The 11806-nt window shown below is 30.2% G+C and overlaps 1 protein-coding gene across 1 annotated transcript; it reads left to right on the forward strand.

Moving 5' to 3' along the window:
- The first annotated feature begins 164 nt into the window (after positions 1-164).
- On the forward strand, positions 165-10851 carry LOC129966118 (retinol dehydrogenase 16-like). Its single transcript, XM_056080498.1, has 5 exons — positions 165-465; positions 3265-3477; positions 6247-6429; positions 7563-7695; positions 9097-10851. The coding sequence occupies exons 1-5, from the start codon at positions 243-245 to the stop codon at positions 9437-9439; spliced, it is 1095 nt and encodes a 364-aa protein (XP_055936473.1). The 5' UTR covers positions 165-242; the 3' UTR covers positions 9440-10851.
- Positions 10852-11806: the final 955 nt, after the last annotated feature.

Below are 11806 nucleotides of genomic sequence, written 5' to 3' on the forward strand. Positions count from 1 at the left end.
CTGTCTAGATGAGCACGACTTCTAATATTGATAGAATGACACATTTGTTTAGCAGGAAGTTAAGCTGTCGCTTCACGAAATTGCTAATTTATTCCTCCTTCGATAATTAAGTCGTGTTCACAGTGCTTTTCCTACACGTTAATTATTGTGGTTGACAACTTTAATTGTTGCTGTTTCCCTAGTTTCTGTTGTAAAAATTTATTTCAATTAGTTTCCTTTTCAGACGTTTGGTCGTAAACAAGATGATTTGTCAAAAATCCTTGCTTTTCACTGCTCACCTTATCTTCATATTTCTGTTAGTTAATGTTTTAACGAAAGTCTTCCCTTTTTTCTCATTATGTTATTATTCACGATTCGTGAATTGGATTGTCAGTTTATTCATTGCAAGACACACATTTCGCTATACGAAAAAAAGATATCTGAACGATACAGTGTCATCTCAAGGGAAAACCGTTCTCATCACCGGTAAGCGCTTCTTTATACGTTTATATTCTAGCATCATATTGAAAAAAAAATTATTGCATTTGTATTTTGAAAGACCTTTATCAAGTGACTTTTTTCATTCGATATAATATGATTTTTAGTGTAACTGCTACAGGAAATTAGAAGTTCTGTAATGTTCAACATTATACTAATTGCTATTTTGTATTGTAATTGTTACCAGAAAGAACGTTGAATAGAAGGCAACGTTCTGCAATTGCTCCATTGTACTAATTAATATTTTTATTGTAATTATTCCCTGAAAGAACGTTGCACAGAATGCAACATTCTGTAATTGCTCCATTGTACTAATTGATATTTTTATTGTAATTATTCCCTGAAAAAACGTTGCACAGAATACAACGTTTTGTAATTGCTCCATTGTACTAATTGATATTTTTTACTGTAATTGTTACCAGAAAGAACGTTTCAAAGAATGCAACGTTCTGTTGGATCTAGAACTATTCTATTTGGAATGTAGTTATCTCTCGGGTAGTAATTACTCATAAGGAAAGGAATTTAAAAAAATTAATAGAATTTAAGTCATTAAGAATTAATTCAAATCTTAACAGTCTTCCTAAATAAATTAGAAAAGCAGTATTACTGAAAAGAAATTTTTGCATTGCATTAAAATTCAAGTATGCCAATTTTATACCCGTAATATTTTTTCTCTTTAATTTCAATAATAAATTTTGAATTGAAATTGTAAAAATACTTTTTATTTTTGCTAATGAACTTCAAATGGGTTTCAAACGGATTTTGTCGTTCAGTTGATACATTCAGCGTTGCTTGGGATGGAATTTTTACCGTTTTTACTAATGAAAAATTAATGATTTAATTAATAATGACAAATTAATGATTGCAGGAAAATTTTAGCAAATCCTTGCTTATATTTCGGTATTCGTGAACAAGCTTTTAAATATATAAGGAAGTGAAAATCTATTGAAAACAAGATATATACCTAGCATTCTCGAAATAAAATTTTTATGGTATTTTCTGATGAAAAAACCCCGTTTGGTAATTGTTATAAATTTTTTATTAAAACTTTTCTTATATTTCAGTATTTATTGGCAAAATTATAAATATGCAAGAGAGTGAAAATGTGTTCAATAATAATTAATATGCTCATACAAAAAGGACGAAATATTCGTGGCTTTTGTACTAATGAGAATAAAAATAATTCTTTTATTAATTGTTATAAAAATTTTACTAAAACTTCAAGAAGAATGATTTTAAATAAATTATTATAATATAGAAAATTTTTCTATCATTTGAAGCTTTATTTATTTTTTAAATGAAAAAATATATTTCCCCAAAGAGTTTAACATCTCGAAATTTCTCGAAAAAATTATAAACTGTCCCAGACGATTATTAAAACTCACAAAAAATCATTTTTTTCTCCAGTAATTATTAATAATTTTTAAAGAGTACGAAATTTTGTTAAGCGCGATGAACTGTAACTGAAATATGCATCTACAGTTCCAAATATGGTGGTAAACATTTTGAAACATGGATTTCAGTCCCCATCGGCCGTTAAAAGCTTGTAATCAAGTTTAGAATCAAAATAGAATACCATGAAATTTCAATTTTTAGGAGAAAAAATTTCAGTATGAAATAATTGTATAATATAAATTTTATACAGATATTTGTCTTTATCATGTTTTGTTTATTTTTAATTTCGTTTGCTGATCTAAGAAGTCATCATGATGTTTGCTGGAACAATATTGTACATGTGCGATGACTTAATTTTTAATTAATAAAAATTACCTATTTATTTAATTGTTACTTTCATTAAAGCCTTTTTCATACTTCATAAAATTTGTAAAAAAAATGAAGGAAATTTGTTTCATCTATATTTATAAAGTTTAAATTTTTCACTCGTGTGCCTTTGACATTGTTAATAGCATGATTAAAATAATTTTCTTTCCTTCCCGAAACATTCATTTCATTTTAATTTTTTTAGCATAATAATGTTTAGATGCTGATAATATTTCTGTACATCGAAATAAAAATCATTACACACAGAATACAACGACTGATGCAATCAAGCCACTCCTGATTGGTAGTTTGAAATGTAATGATATTTTTATAGATTTTTTCTTTAATTTAACTGATTTTATGTTTTGTAAGATGGATATTTTTTAAAGTAATTTTTTCACTCACTTTTTTTAGATTGTAGATGTAGTATTCTCATGTGTTTTAAATGACAATGTAATATTTTAATATTTCCGGAATTTATATATCAGTTAATCTGTTAATTTAATTTTGATAACATACGAGTGACATCACTTGGTGAAGAATTTCAAAAAAAAAAAAAAAAAAAAAAAAGATTGGCCGAGGTGGTCTGGTGGTAAAGTCCCTACACTGAAACCAAAGGGTTTCAGGTTCGAGACCCAAATTCATCAAAAAAAAAAAAAAAAAAAAAAAAAAAAAAAAAAAAAAAAAAACCCGAATTGTGTAAGTGAGGCTATTGTAGGCTAAATCCATCGGGGCCAAACGTCCTCCCACTGGTGTGGTGTGGAGAGGGAGGTGTCAACTCAGATATCGTCCTCGTCATCTAACCGCGGTTCGAAAGTACGAGGTTTGTCCCAAGATATCCCTAGTTTAAAAAGGGCGTTAACAAAACTAAACTTAAAGAAGCATTTGATTTCAGTACATTTGCATTGAAGCTAAAATATAGACAATATTAAAAATGAAAATAATTCCGCTTTTTAATACACTTGCAAAAATTATATTTATTAAATTTGTTCATAATTTTTCTGTTGTTCTTTTTTCATATTGTAGGTTGTGATACTGGATTTGGGCACATGCTTGCAAAACACCTGGATTCAAAAGGATTCAAAGTAATCGCTTGCTGTCTTTTTCCAAACAATAATGGAGCCAAAGAGCTCGAGAAATCTTGTTCAGAGCGTCTGAAAGTCGTTGGATTAGATGTAACGAAAGATGAAAGCGTGGCTCAGGTGAAGGAATTTGTTTTGAAGAATTTAGGCGATTCTGGTAAGAATGCATTACTGCAATGAGACAAATGAAGCAGTTGTGTGAAACATGTGTCAAAATAAATTTTGTTAATAGAAAGACGTTTTGAATATAGTTTTGGGGGATGTTTTATTTATTTAATTTCATTAATGTGCTATAATTTCAGCACATAATTAAGACACAAAAATTAAGGTGAACAACGATTTCGATATTTGTGTATATATTGACAGTTGAAAGAAATTGAAGTTAGTGTACTGTATAAGTTTGTTTTCCTCGGCAATAAAAAGGAAACACTAATTGTTTACTCCCTAAAAATTAATTACGGAACGGGTCTATATTTTGCAAACGATTCTTTTTTATAAAAACCTAAAAATTTATATCAATGGAGTAGATTTCAATATATCTTTAGTCAGGAAAACCATTCTCAATTAAAAATGTTTTGTAAAAATGCACGCTTAAAATTGACCGTGTTTCTAGGTAGCAGTGGTAAAATTAAATTGATAAATAAAATAGGAAATCCAAAAATTGTAATATTTTTTTTTCTCATTTACAAAAATAAAATATTGTAATCATCAAAAAATTCGAATTCGAGATTTTGACGGATCTCTCAGATTTCCCCGAGTTTGAGGAATCTCAGTTTTTAGTATTGTCTATCTGTCTGTCTGTGAATACAATAACTCAAAAGGCCTTTGAGCAAGATGGATGAAATTTAGTATATGGATTTATAATAAAATTCGTCAAGGGTGTCCCAAAATGAGAGCAAGATTTGAATCTGTCACCATTCGTGCAGTAAAGTGTTGGCAACCCTATTAAAAAAACCCCATTTGACAGCGGATAGTTTAGGGTTAATAAAAATGGTGTGATATACGATAGAACAACGTTTTATTACAATTAAATAAAAAGAAACACTGCTCTATTTTTTTAAATTTCTATATTTTTATTGAGTCGTAAAGTACATATGATAGGGATAGGTATGGAATAACACATAGGGCAAATGACCTCCACGGCTTTCCTGGCACATACGCACTCTTTTGTCGAAATTTTCCATAACCATTTGGATAAGTTTAGCTGCACTTCGTTGATGCAGCGTTCCATTTCCTCGTTCGATGCACCCGTGCTTGTGGGCTTGTTGGCATAGACTTTTGATTTCAAATAACCCCATAAAAAGAAATCCAATGGTGTTAAATCATACGGGTTAGAGGGTCAATTTTCAAATTTTTGAACTGTGACTGCCAGACTTTCATTATTTTTGAAATATTGTTCAACAATGAAAACACGTTGTTTTGTCGTGTAACATACCATTTTCACCAACCCTAAACCATCAGCTGTCAAATGATTTTTTTAATAGGGTTGCCAACACTTTACTGCACGAATGGTGGCAAATTCAAATCGCGTTCATTTGGAACACCCTCTCCCCCTTTAGATTTCAATCAAACGAATTTATATAGAGAGGAAGTCTTCTAGCTGTTTTAATGCAAATGATTCCGATAACTATAAAACAGAAAGAGCTAGTTAGATAAAATTTGGTACACATTTAACATTTCAATGTAGATGCTTATCGAATTTTGAGCCAATTCAGTACTTTAACGTGCATGTAACGGAATAACTTATAAAAGCAGTCACTTAAACCAATAAAATTTGTATGTTAAATTGAGTCTATAATTATAGTGCAGTGTGAAATTTTGATGTCAAAGGGTCGGCAAAAAGGCCTCTAAAAACATATTCGCAAATAGATTCAGTAAAAATGATGGATTCATGCCAAAAATGTGTATTTCACAAGTTTTGCTGGTCAGTGCCATGTAAAGCTTACTTACGTAACGTTACCTAAAATTTACAATTGTATGCGATGGATGACAAGAGATAAGACTTGTTTGAGAGAGTATGCGCGAATATTTTCTGGGAAACCATTCTCCTGTTTCACCAAAGCTATTTCACTTTTCATTCAGTCTGTACATGTACCTGCATGTAAACGCCATTGCCCAAAATGACACCGAGAAAAATAAATGAAATTCAGTGTATGATCTTTTGACTAAAATTGTTGTTCCGTTTTAAATGAGGGTTCAGTTTCTCAATAAATTGTCTTTGGTTTCCTCGCTATTCTATGAACACAAAATGTCCATATCCGGATCTCTGAAAATAAAACTGTGAGCACTTGGGGCATTCATGGCATTGCCCAAAGTTCAATACATTTAATGTGAGATGACATTTTTATTAAGAAGTATGCTAGGAAGTTTCTGGGGAAAACCCCTCCATCTAGTTTTAAAACTTTTTCCAGCTCTTGTTTATATACTTTTATATAGCTAAGTCGGTTTCAAGCTTGTAAAGATGAAATTTCATATTATATTTTTCATTTATTTCTCAATAGAAGAAAAAAATGTTCAAAGTTTATAGATTCACGCATTGTTATCAATGACATGATGCAATCGTTCTTGAGAACTTAATTGTCAACGAATCGATACATTTAATGAAGTTTTCCTTCCAAACAAGTAGCGTCATCTAGTAGTGAATTCAAGAAAAATGGATTCTATTTTCTATGATATTAATAATAACGAATCATGAATTAAAGAATAAAAGGCAGAAAATAATTCAAATAAAGAATTTCTACTTTTTGTTACCAAAAACACTTTTTACTTAATCTTTTTTCTGTAATTAAAGCTTGCTAATATAGGAAAAAAATCCTTCTGCCGGCAACGTATTTAGAATATTTTGATTAATAATTTTCTGCTTTTTTTTATACAGCTCATTATTGTCATATATATTTCTTCTGTGTTTCTTCTTCTTCTTTCCCAGAGTTGTGGGCGATCGTCAACAATGCTGGCATTCTGAAGGGAGTCACCATAGAACTGACGAGTCTTCGTGATTTCAAGGATTCACTCGAAGTCAATGCTTTGGGTTTGGTGAGAGTCACTCAAGCTTTCTTACCTTTACTGAGAAGATCCAAAGGCAGAGTTGTAAACATTACAAGTGCAGCTGGTGAGTACCAGCCACACATCATCACAAGATAAGCATACTAATTAATCATACTAATTCAAATTCTTGTCCAGCACAAAGCACAAAGGTTATAAAAATTTATTACAAAATAGCCATTGAATATAATATTATAATTTTGCCTTCATTGAACAATTGATTTTTAACATTGTACCTTACAAATTAAATTTACAGTAGTATTTACAAAAAATGTAATCGTCAAAAAATTCAAACGTGACATTATGACGAATCTCTGCAGTTCAGACCACCCTGAGTTCGAAAAACACATTTTAAGAATTATATTTGTCTGTGAGTTTTATGATTCAAAAACGTTTCAAACTAGAGAGGTAAAATTTGGTATATGGTCTTAAAAATTTTTTTTTTTAGATTTCTATCTAATTTTGAATTTTTTATTCAGAGGAAGTCTTTCTATGCAGCTGTCAGTTCAAGTGAACACGATAGCTATAAGACATAAAAAGCTAGACAGATAGAATTTGGAATAGATTTACTATCTGTAATGCGTTTCTATATTAAAGTTGGAACCAAATCTTTTGAATGATTGACCGTCTGTCGGTTTGTGCTTTTGTATATATGCAAGCGTGATAGTTCAAAATCGTAATCGCTGTTTCATCATCTAAATTGTAGATTCTTATTAGAATTTGAATCAAATTTGTCAAAGGATGGCCCGTCTGTCAATCTTTACTTTCGCGTGTATGATAAACAATGCACTTTCTGATTCTTTTCTCAATGAGTAGATTTCCTAAATTTTGTACTTGCGATATTTCGATAACAATATGCTATTTTAATAATTTCAGAACTTAATCAAATAACCGATTAATTTAATTTTATTTTATTTTCATATATATGGAGTTTGATAATACTAACTATAATCTATTTGATAAACTATTTTCTATTTCAAAACACTATTCAAAAATTAATTACAATTTCAAAGTCTCATGATTTTATTATAATGAATTAATTATATTAAGTTAAATAATAAAAACACATAAAATAATTATATTGAAAAATTCTGCTTGGCATCTTAATGAAAGTTTATTTTTTAAATCTGTTTTTATTACATTTATTTCTCATTTCTATTGTATGTAGTAATGCCAGAATATTTAAAAAAATATTTCCAGGAAGGAATTTAATAATATTTATGGGGTCTTATTACATGAGCAAGCATGCTGCTGTTGCGTTCAATGACTGCCTTCGAAGGGAAATGGAAGTGTGGGGTATTCGAGTCATCTCGATTGAGCCAGATTTCTTCGGGTAAGTGCATTTTATATTTAAACGGATTTATTTCCTTTTTGTTTCGATGGTGGAGTGAAAGTTTTGAAATTTCATCTACTTGCATACTATTGGCGACAGTTCCCTATTATATGCATTCAGTCCTCAATAATCAATCCATTAATTTAATTCTAAACTAGTTATGACAACTGGTAGTAAATTCGGGAGAAAACTGACTGCCTGATTCTGTAATGCTTATATTGTTACAAATCTGCAATGTCGCATCCTAGCATGGTTGTTCAATCACTGAAAAGACCGTTTTACGATCAGCTCTGATGAATGCTTGGCGACGAATTTGGCAACAAAATAGATAATACTGGAATCTTCGAGAATTTTGGCGATAAAGCCAATCGGATCCGAGATATGCTTGCTTGTTCGAGGACCTTCTCTGCCGTATCTTGAGAACTATAAAAGGCAATGAGACCGAGATGGTGTCAGTCTTTGAGTTCAACTCTGGTTAATAGTCGAACGAGATCTCTTCCTGAGCGCTTCTAGCTGCATATCATTTTTGTGTCATTTGTTGATGCGTTGCGTACTGCTGTTTGATGAAATGATGCTGTGTATTGCTAGTGTGCATCCTAGCTGTGTATTAGTTGTCTGTGTATTCGTGACATCGTGTTAATAAAGTCTGCCTGTTGACTGTGCGTCTCCATATACTACTACAATCGAACTCGTTGATTTACGGATTTAGTGGTGGAAGATCCTTAATAATATTAATGAACTATAAATCAAAGACTACAAATTAAAAAAAAATTATCGTAGCTAAAAGGTTTCTATTTTTCGTCTCTCTAGCCACTTAGTTATAAGTTTCTCATGTATTTTTTATAACTTTCTCGCATACAAAGTACAACAGTTCTCGGACACCCTATATATTTTCGATTTTCACCTATTAAAAGTCATTTGAGACCTTGGTTGTATGGTGATTCTTTATCCTTATGATGTTATTATCACCCCTTTGAGTTTGTCGGTCGAATTCGACAATAACCTATATATATATATGTCACGGGATCATTCTAAACCAGGACAAACCGTTTTTTAGAAAATAAATAAATAAATAAAATTAATGTAAATTTCAGACCTTGAGGTAAATTTTGGGACTAGAACGATTTTGAGATGAAAAAAAAAAAAAAAAATCATCATTTCCTAAATATCGACACAAGCGTAATCTGATAGGCAAGTGATTGTTTAAAACCGGTTTAAACTGATTAATGACAAATTAATTTAGACAAACAATGGCTTAAAATAACAATGTTCTCACATGATAACATGAAATTTGCGATAGCAGATTTCATTTTTTAAAAAATTAAGTTTTTATTCAATTTATTATTTTATAAATTCACTAAATATATATATTTTTATAATTTGACCTGCGCTTTTTTACAGGACCCCTCTGATTGATGAAGATGCTGTCAATAAGGGAGTTGACGAAACATTTTCGACGCTTTCTGATGACGTCATATCCGATTACGGAGAACGCTATCTACAAGGATTCAAGGAGACGAATAAATATTTCTTCATGTTTGCTAACTCGATACCGAAGGAAGTAATTGACGCTTTGGACAGTGCAATCACTCTAAAGTATCCAGACAATGTCTACGAACCACGAGCTAGTCTTTTAACTACTATCATTGGATTTATTTACTGTAGGATTTCTCTCGAAATGCAAGATTTTGTTGTGAGATTTTTTCGCATCATTTTGCGTTTTCCAAAACCTAAAACTTCTTAGATATTGCAATTGTATTTTAGAACAAAATGCTGTTTTATTGAAGCATATACCAACTAACCATCTACCTGTCTTCATATATCAACCAATTACTGACCTTTCTTCATTCTGCAGGATGTACTACATTTTTTTAAATTAAATTTTCTTTATACAAAGCATTCAATTTCAGTTGAAAACATGACTTCCAGATGAACTACCCGAAATAGAGTGTTTACTCTTCTTGTGTACAGCCGACCACCCCGCCACCACTGAACGAGGCAGTATTGACAGAATTTGTTGTGGCCGACATGATGTCCTTAATATAATCCATCCATATTACCGACAAATTCTTCGAACTGGCATCCTCTTCGAGGAGGTTAGCCCTGTGCCACAAGTGGTCAACCTGTTTTACGAGGAGCAGATCAACACTTTGAGAAAATCTTCTCCAAATTCTCCGTATTCCTTCAAATGTGCGTCCCACAATAGAAGAAAGGCAAACACTTTTAAACTTTGAATTTTTATCATTTTTCAACATCATATCTAGAGTGTTTACACTGACAGCCAAATGACCAATCTAAAATATTTTCTAAACTAAAATCCAAAATTTCTGAGGTAAGCATCATATTTGATACATACTGAAAATGAATCATCTGGAAAGTGCTGCCATCCAGAATAGGGAGACTAAATCACCTTTAAACTATTTCTTAAAAAGGAAAATTATTTATCATTTATTTTTAACTTTAAATCTATTTTCAAGTTGAATGCATTAGTTTGTAGATCCACTTTTTGAAGGTGGCTCTGTGAACCGAAGAACCAATTTACGATTTTCTTTTAATTGATCTAGGCATCATATTTAATGCAATTGGAAAATGAATGACCAGTCAAATGCTTTCATCTAATTTAATGCATTTGAATCATTCTTGAATCTTTTGAATGAAAGAAAACTTGTGTCTCAATTTAAAAGGATGTCTAATTTAATGTATCAAAAACCAATCTTTCGTTCAGTCTCTTTTTTAGTCAGTCAAATCGATCGAATCAAAGGAATGCTTGCGCACTTACCATGCTTGAGTGAGCAAGCATGGTAATAATTTTACTAAAAGGAACCAACTAACAAGGACATTCTTGAACTATTTACAGGATTTAATGAAAATGGAACTGTTTTTGTTAATGGCTATGATGAAGAGATCAACAGCTAAAAAAAAAGTTTTTTTTTCCCACCACATTCAACGTCGATTAATTTATTTTGCTTTGATTTGTAAATCACATGGATGCGGATATTTAAAATTTAAGACATGGAAGAGTTCAACAGAACTTGGAACTGGAACATGTATTCAATGAGAAATAATAACATTTGCAAATGTTCAAATATGTTCAATGTATGATCTCTGATGAGATTTAAAAATTTTTAAAAGTTCATGATGTAGATATCTTATTTAAAGATGCTGATAAATTATAAAATATTTAAAGTCATTATTAAACAAACTGAAATGATTCCTATGATTAAAATATTTCATTAGTTTGGTTTTGCTTAATTCTTTAAACTATTATTGAATGTTTTTTATTTAAGTAATTTATTTAGTGTTTTGTTTAATTTAAGAAATATATTCAATGTTTTGTTTAATTTAAGAAATATATTCAATGTTTTGTTTAATTTAAGAAATATATTCAATGTTTTGTTTAATTTAAATATTTTCAAAAAATAAATGTATGCATAATCTTAATAATTATGCGCAACATTTAAAACGTGTTATTTTGTTGTCTAACACTTGTAATTTTTTTTTTTATAAATCATTTGTATTTATTAGTTTCTAGCTTAACATTCCTGATGAAGTAACATTGCACAGAATTTCAGTTCACTGTAAGAGGACAATAGGTGATTAATACATTTCTGTTACAATTCATCTTCCCTGAACTAGATATTTTTTTTTACTTATGACATGGTACAGGATTTCTTGGACCTTCCGAGAAAATAATTTAATCACTTCACTAAAAATTAGTAACCAGTTCTTTATCCTAAAAAATCCATAAGTAAGTTTGTCATTTATAATAACTACAATCTTGAATTAATGACCTAAATAAAATGAATATTCTGAAAACAGTTTGATGATTTTAATTCAAATGACATTTCAGATTTTGAATTTTTACTGTGTAGAGCTAGCTATAAATGAACAAATTATAATGAAGAGTTGAAATGAATAGTTCTTGATAAACTTATTAAAAAATATTTCTGACAAATATTCAATTTAAGATATAAAAACAGACGATAGGGTCGATACAATCATAATTACCGCACATACCATTTAACAACTCAACGATAATTTTTCCTCTCATTATGAGCATTTCAATGAAAAATTTTAATTTTCAGTCTGCTTTTTGTTTGTTTGTTTATTT

Source organism: Argiope bruennichi, chromosome 4, assembly GCF_947563725.1.
Source record: "Argiope bruennichi chromosome 4, qqArgBrue1.1, whole genome shotgun sequence".
Taxonomy (NCBI): Eukaryota; Metazoa; Arthropoda; class Arachnida; order Araneae; family Araneidae; genus Argiope; species Argiope bruennichi.

Excerpts from the sequence above, each read along its gene's own strand:
- LOC129966118 (XM_056080498.1), top strand. The coding sequence starts at position 243 with ATGATTTGTCAAAAATCCTTGCTTTTCACTGCTCACCTTATCTTCATA. Across the intron at positions 6,430-7,562 it reads AAACATTACAAGTGCAGCTG|GAAGGAATTTAATAATATTT; the intron begins GTGAGTACCAGC and ends AAATATTTCCAG. Across the intron at positions 7,696-9,096 it reads ATTGAGCCAGATTTCTTCGG|GACCCCTCTGATTGATGAAG; the intron begins GTAAGTGCATTT and ends GCTTTTTTACAG.